At 43.3% G+C, this 14,645-nt stretch overlaps 1 protein-coding gene across 2 annotated transcripts in view; it reads right to left on the bottom strand.

Annotated features, from left to right (window-relative positions):
* Nucleotides 1-267: 267 nt before the first annotated feature.
* Nucleotides 268-14,645, bottom strand: part of SRMS (src-related kinase lacking C-terminal regulatory tyrosine and N-terminal myristylation sites) — a 35,886-nt gene continuing 21,508 nt past the window's right edge. The window contains exons 4-10 of one of the 2 annotated variants that reach the window (XM_072633293.1): nt 11,386-11,507; nt 8,718-8,884; nt 7,278-7,419; nt 5,880-6,038; nt 3,219-3,400; nt 2,186-2,342; nt 268-1,008 (exon numbers count right to left, since the gene is read on the bottom strand). In XM_072633293.1, coding sequence (XP_072489394.1) covers nt 815-1,008; nt 2,186-2,342; nt 3,219-3,400; nt 5,880-6,038; nt 7,278-7,419; nt 8,718-8,884; nt 11,386-11,507 — 1,123 coding nt within the window. In that variant the 3' untranslated portion in view covers nt 268-814. Of the gene's footprint in view, nt 1,009-2,185; nt 2,354-3,218; nt 3,401-5,879; nt 6,039-7,277; nt 7,420-8,717; nt 8,885-11,385; nt 11,508-14,645 lie in introns of both variants that reach the window. The other variant, XR_011972299.1, reaches the window with a different exon arrangement.

The following is a 14,645-nucleotide window of genomic DNA, read 5'->3' as shown; positions in this document are numbered from 1 at the left end:
TTTGGCTGTGAAGGACCTATTTAAATTGTCTTTATCTCATTACTAAGGTTATCCGTAAAAGCTGGCTCCATCTTGAATCCCCTGTTGAACTCCAGTGATTAGCCCTGTCAGCATGTTGCTACCTTGATATACTTTTAATAAACTTCTTTTAACTTTCTTTTTCCGTGAGTCTTGCCTCATTAATTCAAATGAAGGCCTGAAGAAAGAATTTTCCTTTCAACAAACACATATGTAATGAAAACACACAAACACCAACAGGCCACCAGATGAATTCTATAGACATATTATTCCAGGTTATTCTCTTTCTTGACATTTAGATGTTGTCTGTACAGTATTTACATTAAATATTTTCCTGAGAGTGACTAGCACTATGGAAGATTCCTTTCCTCCACATTCTATTCTCCTATAGGGGAAGGAGAATGAGGAGAAGAGGGGAAATAAAGAGGGAAATAGAAAGGGTGGTGCTGGGAGGTAGTGAGTTTCCCTTCACTAGAGATCTTTTAGCAAAGGCTAGAAGACCACTTGTCCAGTTTGTGGCAGTAGGAGCTCTTGGGGTATAGGTTGATCTACATGGCCTCTAAGGACCATTCCGATTCTGAGATTCTGTGAGGTGACTGACAGCAGAGGGGTATCCAGGCTCAATAAGTCTCCTGGTCATAGACCTTATGGATCTTACAGACATTCTCCTGAAGCTCCCCCTCCCCATGAGAGGGCTTTAGACACTGGCAACTGTTCCCAAAGTCAGGGATATGTACAGCTTTTGGTTTGGGGCAGGAAGATGAGGAGAGAATGCAGGAAAAGGCAACGGCCTAGGTCATGTGAAGGTGTAATGGAGACGTCTGTAGATGGAGCTGAGCTTCTCCCTGAGCACAGAGAAGGCAGGCCTCTCCTCAGCATTGCTCTTCCAGCACTCTAACATGAGTACATAGACTTCAGGGGAACAAATGGGTGGGCGAGGCAGCCTGTAACCTCGGGAGATCTGCTGAATGGTCTCTTGATTAGTCATTCCTGGAAGAAGCAACATACATTGGGGTTAGGAAAAAAGGAAGGTCGAAATCCAAGGAATCCATCCCCTTCTAGAGGTTTCCCTCAGGAGGAAGACAGCCAAGGTTTGGGCTGTCACTTCTCCCAGGAAGACTGCCCTAACTAGCCATATTCATTACCCATTATTCCAAAGCATAAAGAGCCTATCAAAAAAAAAAATGCAATTTCACTACATCAATCAATGGCTTTGTCTCTGGGGTATTAAGCCTAGTTGACTGAATGGCTTACTAAATTGACTCTTTTGGTCTACAGATACTTGTCTAATCCACTATGTCTAATTTCATTTTCCTGGGCTTGTTTCCTTTCTATCCCCATCAAACTGGGGCTCCTGAAGGTGTAGACCATTTTTTTTCATCAGGTAAGAGACTCACCAAGGAAGAAAGTCTTGATTGCTTGTTTAGACCAGTCACTGTCTGAGTCAAGGAAATTTTCCCTGCCTCAGATTAGGGAGACCCAGGAGTATGGAGCCATGTCTCCTCCTACCTTAGAACTCCCTACAAGGCCTAACCAAAGCCTGGAAGTCATACGGAAATTGACTAACAAGGAAGTCTTCCCAAATCCATCAGAAGACAGGAAGTTTTGAGCTCCGTGAAGACAATATATTTTTTAATTTAATTATAGAACGTAAGTCTAGAGCTGGAAGAGACCTAGATATCATCCAGTTCAACTCCATTTTACAGATAAGAAAACAGAAGACTTAAGAGATTAAGGAACTTGCTCAATATAAAAAAGTGTCACAAATGGGATGGCCATTTCCTGGGCATGGTTCTTCTCTTCCTCACTAGGCTAGGGATCCTGCAGTAGCAAGGTCCCTGTATTCCCATCCAACTGGGACTCCAGAAGACAGGGGACTTTTTTTCCATCATGTTAAGGACTCCCCGAAAAAGAAAATCTTGATTGCTCATATCAGAGAGTCTCTGAAACAAGTCCCTACTTCAGACTAGGAACTCCCAAGGAACAGCAGCCATGTTTCTTCCTCCCTTAGAATATTCTATTAAATCTAACACAGACTTAAAGGACATGCAGATATTGACTCACATGGGAGCCTTTGAAAATTTATCCAAAGTTAGATAGATATGAGCCCCATAGTAAAACTGGAGTTCAAAGGAGAAGCTAAAAAGAGAGTGACTTGGAACCATACCTTCATAGGGATACTGTCCATATGTGAAGACCTCATAAAGCAGGATCCCATAGGACCAAACATCTGACTTCTGTGAGTAGATCCTATAATTGGCTGCTTCTGGTGCTGTCCACTTTACAGGGATTTTGGTGCTACTTTTTGTGGAATAAATATCATCCTAAAAAGCAACTGAAAAATGAGTCATTCTGGGGGTAAGAGGAACCAAAATACAACCCTCCAGTTCCACTTCAACCTAGAAACCTTTAAAAGAGTGGAACAACAAACACATCACCCCTTCCCACACCTTAATTAGTTCTGGGCTGTAAGGGTTGCCAATATGTTGGGATTTGGACTTTGCAATCAGTTCTCAATTATTCATGATGGTGGAAACAAAGCAAAGGTAAACCAATAACATGGATAAACCAAAATCACTTTTGTCATATTTGTTTTAAGAACACACAATATTATGTCATATTGACTTCTTAATGATATTTCATTTTGGCGTCACTAGAGGTCATTTCAATTCCCTGAGCACAGACTTGAGTGGGTGTTGGGAAGGAAGCAAGACGGAAGACTACTAGAAGCAAAGGGAACCCATAATACGCTTAACGTGGATTCAGAGTTTCAGGAAGCCAGACTTGGAAAGGACCTTATAGCTTATTTAGTCCAACCCCATCATTTTACAAAAAAGGGAAAATGGATCCCCAAAATATAGTGTCTTGCTCAGGATCCCACAAAAATCCAGACACCTAGTTTTAATACTAGCTCTGTTACTCACTACCTGTGAGATCTTGGGTCACCTAAAACCTAAACATCTCAGGAGGCAAGCTCAAGATTCCAGCCTATGTCTTCTGAATCTCAACCTAAGGACTTTTCCCACTACATCAGAACCGTATTGTGGTCCAGTATGTGTTTCATTCATAAATCATATACGATGGAGAAGAGACTATTACTAGAGAAGGCAGGATTTAAAGGGATACAGATGGGAATAATCTGGCCAAGAGTAAATTGGTGGCAAGGGTCAAAAATAGAAAAACAGAGCCCTTGGCCTGACCTTTAGAAGCCTAGCTAGGCCAAAGTCTGCAATCTTGCAAGTGAGGTCATCTCCCACCAGGATGTTTCGAGCAGCTAGATCCCGATGCACAATGTGCCTCTCCTCCAGGTAGGTCATACCCTCAGCCACCTGGCAGGCGATGCTCATGAGGTGGATGATACTGAGGGCCTTCCCTTCTGGACCTAAAGGAGAAATTCAAGGTCATGACCCTGAGTCAGTGGGGGTGATGATGGCTCCCTAAGGCTGGAAATCCACAGAGATAATGATACCTGCCAGGTGCACACCATAGGTAGTCAGGGTAGATGTGGGAGGGTCAAGTGCAGTAAGTATATATGGGGATATGAGTTGCCATGCATAGATGGAGTTCCCCTTCCCAAGGTCAGCTCCAGAATGGGTTATTTTTCAGGGAGGGCACTGAAAAGATGAGGAAACACTGGACATTTCTAGTGCCTGGTACAGGGTCTTCTTCATAAAAGCACCAAGAAAGGGAGCATTGTTAGAAAAATGCTACTCTCCATTCTTAAGAGGGAGGTCTAAAAATCGAAATGGAGGAGAGAAAATGAGAGGGAAGGGAAAGAGAATGTGGTAGAAGAGATGGAAGAGAGACTAATGAGGAGAGAGTAAGTAAGTAAGTAAGAGAGGAGAAGTAAGGATGAGAAAGGAGGTACAAGGAAACAATCTTGGAAAAGGGACTAAGAAATGAATATGAGAGGAGAGGATATGGAAGAAGGGAGAGTTAGGGGGAGATGAGGAGGGAAAGCTGTGGAAGAAAGGGAGAGAGAGATGATGGGGAGATTGAGGTGAGAATGAAGGGAGAATAGAAGAGAGGCTCACTCGGGATAACATGGAGAGATGGGAGGGAGATGGAGAGGAGGCTGATGGGGAAGAGATAGAGGGGAAAGATTCAAGGATAAGGACTGAAGATGAGGGGAAGAGAAATGGGAAAAGGCTAGAGGGGAAGGAATGGAGAGGATGATGGGACAATAGAAGTTTCAGGAGAATGGAAGAGAGGATTAGAGGGGAGAAGACAGGAAAAGAAGGATGTAGGGAGGGATGAATACGAGACTGTAGGGGAAGATGTAGAACAATGAGGAGAGAAGATGTATGTGGAAGAGAGAACATAAGAAAGGGCATTGGAGTTGGGAAAGGGGAGGATAGATTAGAGGGAGAATGTTGAGAGGAAGGTATGGAGGGAGGGGAGCAGAAAACGCTTTGGGAAAGCTGTGAGTCAGAAAAAGGATGTGCTTGGTCCTTGCGTTCTTGCTTTTCCACAGCAAGGCTATAGATTCCCCTAGGGAGCACAGTAAAGTACACAGATGATTTCCAAAACCTATTCTTTCACCCTTGGCCTTTCAGAAAGGCTGATTCATCCAGGCAAAGAAAGGAAACTGGGTTTTCTAGGTCAGAACTTTTCACAGGCTACTGAGAATCTGTGGCATTCCCCAAAGACTACTTACTCACACCCTGGCACCTCCCTTCCATTCATGTCCCTCATCCCAGGATCAGGTCAGGATACTGGGAAACTCAGATAAGCTTGGGAATTAGGGGAAGGTCACAAGTTGTAGGGGCTAAAGAGCTCCCAGCCAGGAGTGTCCTACAAACTAGAACCATCCCAGTGGTAACATATTAGAGCAGCTAAGTCAAGAACCAGCCCTGCTCTGATGAGAACAGAATTTGTCAAATGGGACATCATTTTCCTTCTTAAAATGTTTAATTATTATCTATGTAATCAGAAAGGGCTTTTTATCTTCAAAGAGCTCAGTACGTTTCTTAATTAAGCCTTAAAGGTTCTCTGGAAAGTAAATCTGTATCATTAATCCCATTATGCAGGTGGAGAAACAGAGGCTGAGAGGCTATTACTGTTATCATGAACATCATTATTATCATTAGTTAATACTTTGTAACCATGGATAGGGTCCTAACAATAGAACTAATGTGTATCTGGGTGCAACTTCCTAGTGGTATCAGGGTCAGGGTTAAGGTTGAGTCAGGAAATAGGCTTCCTCCTCCATGCCCAAGTATGCACCAGAGTATTTGCATAGGTCAAACAGCACTGGTCTCAATATCAAAGCCCCAGAAGGACTAAGGACCATCTGTCTATTCCCAAGACAGCTTTAGACTCAGCAACATGAACCTCACACATAGCCCACAAGAGTATTGGTCTCTGGACTACCCATTGCAGCACACTCTAACCTAGACTGTTCTGAGTCTTTGATGAGTATTAGCTTTGTCTAATGAGCTCTGCAGGACAGTGACTGTGCACTTTATTCTCCTGTCTGCCCCACAGGCTAAGAAGAGGCCTCTCACTACACCTAGCAATTGGTAAATGGGTTATCTCTTCATTATAAAGGGCTGGGGCTTCTGCTCAAGGCAGGGTTGCTATAAGGAGATGAGACTGAGAGGGAAAGACATGGAGGGGGCTGAGCAGGTCATGAAAGGGAGGGGCCATAAGAGACACAAAAAACAGGATCTGAAAGAGAGGGACCAAAAGAGAACTCTGAGGGAGACTGGCAGGGAAGAACCATGGAGAGAACTAAGACAGGGAACCAGCACACAATCAATCAATCATCTGTGGGGATTAGGCCTCCTCTTCTCCAAGTGAACAGTAGGCCCTTGGCATCTGTGGCTGACAGGAGAAGTGGGGGGAAAGAAAGCACTCACTGCTGAGGAAGCTCTGGAGGTTCCCTTTTCTCATAAGTTCTGTCACAATGTATACAGGCTCTCCGATGGAGCAGACCGCATGCAACCTGATCAGCTTCTCATGTTTGAGATTCTTTAGGTTCTGAATCTCCTTGGTGAAGTCATCAAGCTTCATGTCAGCTGCAAGAAAGCAAGCAAGCATAGCCCATGAAGGTCTGGGGGATACATGAAAGAATGGGCACTGATGGTAACCTCTATCACCCAAACTCGACCTTCTCCCCAATCACAGTCCTTCTGGCCTCTCAGGAACAGTGGAGACCTGAACAGAGAAGGAACAGTAGACTCTCAGATCTTGTCCAGGTGGGCATTGGGGAAGACAATGGCAAAAGAGGGGAGGAGATGTGAGTTTTCATGCATTTGGCTGTAACTTTTGACTGGCTAGCTACGCATGCCTGTTAATCAAATTTTCAAATGATGCAAATCTGGGAGAATTAGCACATTTGACAATGGTCAAGATATATAGGTCATAACAAGGGACCAAATCTAATAGTATGAAGTTGAATAAGCATAAATGCAAAGCCCTACACTTGAGTTAAATAAGTTAATTGTGCAAGGGGAGAGAGGAGGTCCAAGTAGAAAAGGTTCTATGGGAAAAGATCTGCAAGTTCAATATAACTATCAAAAAAGTTCAACAGACCTTATAGCATAGCGCATTAGTGAAGGCAGGGTGGTATTGATTTCCCTGTCTCTGCCCTGGTCAAACTACATCTGGATAGTATTCTGTTCTGCATATCGCATTGTAGGAAGGACATTAACAGGCTAGAAGGGAGGCAAGGATAGTAAATGGACTGGAGACCTTGTCATTTCTAAATCTACTGAAGAATCTTAGCCAAGAAAAAAGAAGTCTTGGTGGGGGCAAGGAATGAGAGTCATCTTCAAATATTGGTTTAAAAATCACTGAGGAAGAGTCTTGCCCTGCTTAGTACTAGAGTGCAGAAAAACAATTGGCAGAAGTTGCTATAGAGACACATTTAAATTCAATGTAAGCTGCCAAAAAATAAAATGGACAGCCTCATAAGATAGTGAGTTCACCATCACTGTAGGTCTTCCACCAAAGGATAGATAACCACTTATTAGGGATGTAAGGCAAGTACCTGTTCAGCATTGGACTGCATGGCCTCTGAGGTGCTTTCCAACTCTTGAGAGCCTGGGATTTGGGGAAGTCTAAGCTTATGGGTCCCATCCCTTTTTGCATCAGTTGAGTCTGTTCCTGCCCTGGCCACAGTCCCCAACCCTAGACTAATCTTAGACTTATTAATTACCTCACAGTAAAACTGTTTTCCTTATTTATCAACATGAGACAGAATGGGAGAGAGTAAAGTGAATCACAGGGCCTGGCTCATCCTTCCCTAAACGTACCAGACTTTATGATCTTTATGGCCACCGGAACCTTATTCAGCCACAAGCCTTCCCACACCTCTCCAAAATAGCCTTCGCCCAGCTTTCTTCGAAGGGCAAACTCAGACCGGGGACGTTCCCATTCATCCCTCTCCAGTGGTCGCTGAGGGATGAAAAGAGAGACAGAGACAGAGATGAGCAGGGAAGAAGAGGGGGAAATGAATAGACCTGACTAGGATTGACATGTAATGTGCCTATTTACTTTTTCTGGCAAAAGTGCCTTAAGAAAACTGCAATTTCTTTTAAGGAAGACATGAACTTCCTTCTCCCATACACACACACATCAACTGAGCTGGAAAGAAAGAAGTCAATGAATTTGAGGCGTATTTCAGCAGAAGGTCTGTGATTCCCTCCCAGGAGGAAGCAATCCTGAGGTGTGGAAAGATACCTTGCTGAAACCAATGTCCTAACAGGTCTCTCTGGCTGTTTCCGAGGAAGGCAGGATGTGTTAGCAATCACTATCCCTAAAAGCTGAAACCAAACCCTCTCGATTTCAAGCCTGGCTCCTGCTGATGACCAAGGATGAGAAGCTAAAATCTCATCTCAGCCAAGTGCTCCTCACTCTTGGCTTGAAAGCAGGATACTCTGGGAGCCTCAGATAATTACACAGGGGACTTAAGTAGCACTTTTCATGGCGTGTGTCCCTCCATCAACCCTTTTCAAACACTAATTACTACCTGATGGGTGGTAGAACTATTATTCTTTCTATTTCATAGCTGATGAGACATGGAGGAATTTTATCATTTCCCTCCTATATCAGAGCAGGAGAGGAGACAATCCTGCATAAACTGTGATTTGTCGATCCCTCCTAGCCCTGAGCTCAAATCCAACAAGTAAAGCCATGTTACTACCAGGCGCTCACACCCAGTTTCCTTTGTCAGGGTTTCTGATAGAGCCCAGGGCATCTGAAACTCATTTCCCAATGAATCCTGATGGTGCATATTCTGTGACCTAATCCTTAGGACTCCTAGGTTGGGAAAAGCCTTCTCCCACCCGCATCAGCAGTCCCAACTCAGGATAGTTCAGGAGTAGCCTTGACTATCAGTTATAAATGCCAAATGAGGCTTACATGGCCTCATATCCAACTGGTGCTAGAGTAAAATCCCCAAAGGCTGATAGCAGCTCTTTAACCCTGGCCTCTCTCCCTTCCCCACATAGGACCAGAGATGAATATAAGACTGAGCACACAGAGGTACGCTCAGTAAAGATTCGTATTTTCACTGGTACTCTTCAAGCAGCGTCCTGGGAAAGCGGGAAGAGGGTAAGGAGGAACAAGGAGGGGAAGGAGAAGGAACTGAGGAGGGAGGAGGGGAAAGGAATGTAAGAAGCTGGGAGGGAGGTGGGGAGATGGGAGGGAGGAGGAGGACAGGGAAAAAAGGAGGGAGAAGGAAAGGGCCCCACCTCTTGCACACAGGGCTGCAGCAGGGGTGTCTGGATAATCTTCCAATTGGCTTTGTAGTAGGTAAGGAGCTCCTCCAGACTGGGAAAAACCTGACCTTTCTGAATATACAGGCCACCCTCTGGGGCCTTGGCAATTCGGTAGTGGCAGACCTTGGCTTGTGTGCGAACTGTGGAAAAAATGACAGGGAAGGCAGAAAGAAGAGGGAAGAAGAGGAAAGGGGGAGGAAGCAAGTGAGAAAGAGAGAAAAGGATAGATGGAGAGAGAGAAAAGGACGAAGAAATTGGGGAAAGAGACAAGAAAGAAAAAGAGAGATCAGGAAGTTGAAAGGAAAGGGAGTGGAGGGAAAGAGTGAGAGGAGGAAACATAAAAACCAAAGTTAGAAATCCAAAACAATGATTTTCTTACCCATTCTCCTGCCCTCCAGATCTACAGAAGATAGAACTACACATCAAGGAATTAGATAGATATTGAAGGAAATTCAGAAATACTGAAAATAGGGACATTTCAATGCAAGGAAAGAGGAGGTAGCTTAACTTGCAGCCCAGAAGGGCTATTGTCCAGGTAGGACATGTCACCAAAGGGCTACCACCCAAGTAGCCCTTGCCAGCCTTACAGGCCAATGGAAAAAGAATGTAAGGAAAGTTCCCTTGAAGGCCCGTAGTTTGGGGACAGATCACAAACTGTATCCAGGCTTCAACAAGTTATAGCTCTAATTCTGTTGAGGGCACCACTAGCCTTTTTAGTCACCAATTTCTCAACCCTCAGAATCATTCTGGACTCTTCCTTCTCTTTTACCCATCTTATCCAAATAAGTTGTCCAATGTTGTTAATTCTACCTCCACCATACATCTCTCCTTCACCCCTTCCTGTCCATACTCACAGACACCACTCTAGTTCATAGAGTCTCACATCTTGTCTGGACTAATATACTGGCCCCCTAAATGACCTCTCAGGTCTTTTTCCATTTCAGTTCATTCTCCATGCAGCTAACAACTGGATATTCCTAAGGCACAACTCTGGCCATGTCTCTCTCCAGCTCAAGAAACTCTAGTGGGGCCCTCTTGCCTCTAAGATGAAATACAAACTCCTGTTTGGGATTTAAAGACCTCCACAATCTAGCTCCAGCCTGCCTTTGATGGAGGATTACATTACTCTCTGAAAGCCTTTACTACAATCCAGTTAAACTAGCCTTCTTCTCTGGAACATGACATCCCATGCCCCATCTCCATACAATGCACCATGGCTGTTCCCCATCCACGATATGTAGTCCTCCTTCATCTTCACTTCCTAGAATTTCCAACTCCTTTCAAAGCCCAGGTCAAATACACACACACACACACACACACGTATAGGTATATGTGTGGGTGGGTATATATATATATAAAAATATATATGTATATGTATGTATGCATGTATGTATGTGTGTGTATATTTGTATATACACATGCATGCATATATACACATATACATGTGCATATATATACACATAGATATGCACACATATACATATGTATTATATTTAATTTTTGATGGATGCCACCATCTTCACCCTGCCAACAATATAATAATGTAAGCTCTTTGAAGGCAGGAGCTATTTTTTTTGTATCCCTAGAATATGGCAGAATATCTGGCACATAGTAGACACTTAATAATTACTTACTGAATTCAGCCTGACCTCTTATTATAAAGTTAGCAATATACAAAGAAAGTTGGGAAGACTCAGTAAATACCTATTAAATTTAATTTAACTCTCTCATTGGTCAAGGGTACTATACTTCTGAGGAAAACAAAGTATTTTATAATATCTAGTAGGCAAACTAATGTTAGTCCCATTTTATGTAGGTTAATTAAAGTACCCAGAATGGGAGGGAATTAGTCCTTGGACACATAGCTAATCAGTGGGTGAATTTTAGGGTTCAAGGTTCTTTTCATTGGTTTACTCTATCTGAGCTTCCTTCCCTTATGTCATTTATAGCATTTTTTTTTTTGCATAGGTAAACTCTTCATTCCATTCATTCACCCAACAGCAACTTGTGAGCTCCTATAATTTCAAAACACTGCTATCACCACAGATGGTTATCACCAGGGACACAAGGCCAAAGACTATAGATGGATCTGTGCTTCCCATCTAACTCCAGGGGACATAATTGAAAAAACCGAATGGGTTGTATTCCTTCTAATTGACCTCTTGAGGTTAAGTCATCTCTAATCTCATCAAGTCTGTCCAAGCTAGAATCAGTTTGGGTCTGTCCAAGTGCATTTCTGCTATGCTCTACTGTGCTTTGTCATGTAAGAGCTCTTGACTATTCCAAAAGCTCCACAGTCCCTTCATATACTCAGCCAAGACCTTCAGGGGCCAACCTCAAAGTCTAACATCAAGCTCCTATCAGCTTTAGAGCCCCACAATTTTCAGTGTGTCTTTTACACCTCAGAAATCAGTAAAAGCTACAAGTCAGGACTCCATTTATTGGAGTTTTTTTTAGTGCTCAGACTTGAGAAAATGATGAAGAAATTGTTTATAACAATACAGATTAGACTTAAAAGGGTGTCAGGGGTACTGCCTGTTAAACATGTATCAGCACATCACTGCTCCAAACCCTCCCAGGATAGGATGGTGGATCAAGGAATGTAGGAAACAAAGGATATGGCTTCTTAGGAAGAAATTACCTGAGAGTGAGTAGTCTCCTCGACTACTTTCACTGGGCCGAACCAGAAAGGCTCCATGCTGGTTGGAGGAGGAGAGCAAAAGTTGTTGGGCCTCGCTCCGACTGATCCCATCAAAATACCACCTGTAAAACAACCCAGGCAAATAGATCACTTTAGAAGCCATATGGAGGCAGGTCACCTAGCTCATCCCCATTACCCCTGCCATCACCACCCTCCTGTGGGCCTCCAGGAATATGGAGGAACTATTTTTAATAAGGTCTCTGACACGTAACCTAGGCTAGTCTGATTCCCCCTCGCCCCCAAAAGGCAAGATAGCTATCCAGAGACTTGATTAACAAAAAGGAGGTTGGAGAGGATGGCAAGGCTTGAGCCTTAAAGGTATATCTCCCTAGTTGCCTATGAACCTTAAAAAACCCCCACCCAGAAGGTGTCAGTGCTCCGAATTGATAACTGTCCCCACTATGCATGTTGCTAAATCCTGGGCAGCTGACCAAAGGCATGGAGGTAAGGAGGGTAACTTATTTTTGAGCTGGACCTAGATTATCACACTGCTATGGAAATCTCCTTTTATTAACTGTTAGATGACCTTCAAAGGTTTCATTTTGTCCTAATCTTGAACGTGAACTTTCAGACCAGCCTAAGTCTGGCCTAGAATACAGGAAGGGCAAAGAGCTGGGGTGAGGATGTTCAATTCTACCCCTTTTATCAGTTCTATCAGTATCAATTCCTGGCACCCCTCAACATAAGGAGATCATCCTAATATAGATAAGACATCTGCACAGGTCTGCCTAGAGAAGCCTACTCCACTGGAATACTCCAAGATCCCACATCTCCCCTTCTTTTAGAGTAGGTTCTTAACCTTGGGGTCCCACATATGGGAAAAATCTATTTCAATATAACTGATTTTCTTTCTAATCCCAAGTATCTTATTTTATGCATTTAAAAACCCTATTCTAAGAAGGGATCCACAGGTTTCACCAGACTGCCTAGGGGTCCATGACACAAAAAAGGGTGAGGTCCCCTATTCCAGAGGAACAGCCTCTAGAAACACGTAAATAGTCTACCACCAGTGCTCAGCCCAGTAAAGACCTAAGGAAACTCCTCAATAACCATCATGTCAGGCAGCAACTCAGAACCATTTCTGGGAGTTACTATTCCTGAGGCAGAGTTACCCACTAGGAAGTTGCAATATAATTCAACACGTTTTGACTGAGTTTCATTGTGTATGTGATGAGTTCAATGGAGATGAGAAGGCACAGATATTGCCCTTAGGGAGCTCACAGTCTATATGGGCACACAAGATTCACATACAAGTCAGAACACAAGAAGACTGTATGTGAGCAAATACCTATTATGTGGTATAGACTCTGAATGCTCCAATGGTTCATAGGAGAGATACATAGATACAGACTGGGTACTTAGGAGAGCTTCATAATGGAGATGATATTTGATCCCTGAATGATGGATAGGCAGGATTTGGAGTAGTAAAGAAAAGGGACTAGGGCCTAGGAGGAGAAATAAATAGTCCTAGCAGATTTCTGGAAGGGATTCAGAAACAGGGAAATGGACTCATTGTTCCCAGTGCTTATGAATTTAGGCCCCAACACCATGACCTTGTATATCAGGGTTCTCCCCTCCCCCATCCAGGCACACTGCCAATCAGATTCCTTGAAACCAAACTTTTTAATGATACCAGCTGCTACGTGTACTCAATCAGCCTGAGTCATCAGGTGAGGCCTGCTACAGTTGGCTTGGTGCCCAGGAAGGAGTACTTTCTTGTAAGGAACATGAAAAAGTTCTTTCTGCCCTGGTTCACCAATGTGTCAGATCCACTCCACTCTCTCACACAGGCCATGAGAGAAAACACCCCATTTGACTCTGATTCAACTTCCCAGAAAGACAAAGGTATTCCTGCTCTTACCTGTTCTGGGTATTTGACATAAAGCAAGGGTAGTCACACTTCTTTCTATGAGGACCTAAAACCCTCCTGCTTCCTCATTTTTTCCAAGGAAATTCTAATCTTTCTCACTTCAATAAGTGTGCATCAAGCACCAACTTTATGCTTCTATGCCTGATGGAAAGGGCGATGAAATGGATGATAAGAGACCTATATTCAAGAGCCAGCTCTATCAATCTCTTTATGTGACCTGGGAAAAGTAATTTCATTTCCTCATCTGTAAAATAAGGTTGGAGTTCATGACATTTAAGGTCCTTCCAACACTAAGATCCTACACTAAGACTTCTACACCACCATGGGAGAGCGCAATGGTCTTGGATGTATAAGGAAGGCTTTCTGGTCATGGTGGACCTTAAAGGATGGACAGAACTTGGGTAGAGATGTGCTTTCAGGAGAAGGGTTGAAACATAGATGTCTCTTATACCCACCAGTCTGGAATGCAAAGCCCATGTCCAAAATGTAATATATTATCATTCCCCTAAAGCATAACTTGTCTATTTCTAAGACCACCCCACCTCTCTGCTCAACCTGATTGGTTCACAACCACAGAGTCATTCTTAATAACTCTTCACTTTCATTGCCTCCCAAATCTAGTCAACTGTCAAGTCTTATTGATTCTACTTCCACAACATCTCTAACATCGGTCCTCTCTTCTACTCACATAGACAACACCGTAGTTCAACACTCATCACCTACCTCTTCCGTATTCCAATCGCCTTCTAATTGATCTCCCTGAGTCCACTCCCTTCCTTCTAATCCACCCTCCACAGCCACCACATCATAAAATCCAGTTCTGACCATGCCATTCTCTTGCTAAAAGCAGTGCTCTTCTGCCTCTAAAATGAAATATAAATGTATTTGTTTGTCACTTAAAAACCTTCACAATCTGAATCCAGCCCATCATTTCCAGACTGGTTTCACATTATTTCCCAATACATGCTTCATTTTACAGTCAAATTCACCAATTGTATTTCCTTCATACACAACATTCCATAACCCAACCCTCTTTGCATAAGTAGTCCTTCATACCTAAAAATATTCTCCCTCACCATTTCCACCCCTTAGGATTCTTAAACCCCCTTGAAGCTCAACTGACCTGCCACTCTCTTGGAATTTTTGTCTTTGACTTTTTCCAATGCCCCAGCTGTTGCTGTTCTTTCTACAAACACTTCTGACCCAAAATTACTTTTTATTAACCTTATGTGTATTTTGAATTTACCTATGCATGAATATGTTGGTTCCTCTGAGTCGAATTAAGCTCCTTGAAGGCAAGGACTATTTCATTTTCGTCTTTGAATTCCAG

The sequence above is a fragment of the Notamacropus eugenii genome, chromosome 1 (assembly GCF_028372415.1).
Source record: "Notamacropus eugenii isolate mMacEug1 chromosome 1, mMacEug1.pri_v2, whole genome shotgun sequence".
In the NCBI taxonomy this organism is placed as follows: Eukaryota; Metazoa; Chordata; class Mammalia; order Diprotodontia; family Macropodidae; genus Notamacropus; species Notamacropus eugenii.
The sequence above is the reverse complement of the archived record's forward strand: the minus strand, read 5'-3'. Positions and strand labels throughout refer to the sequence as shown.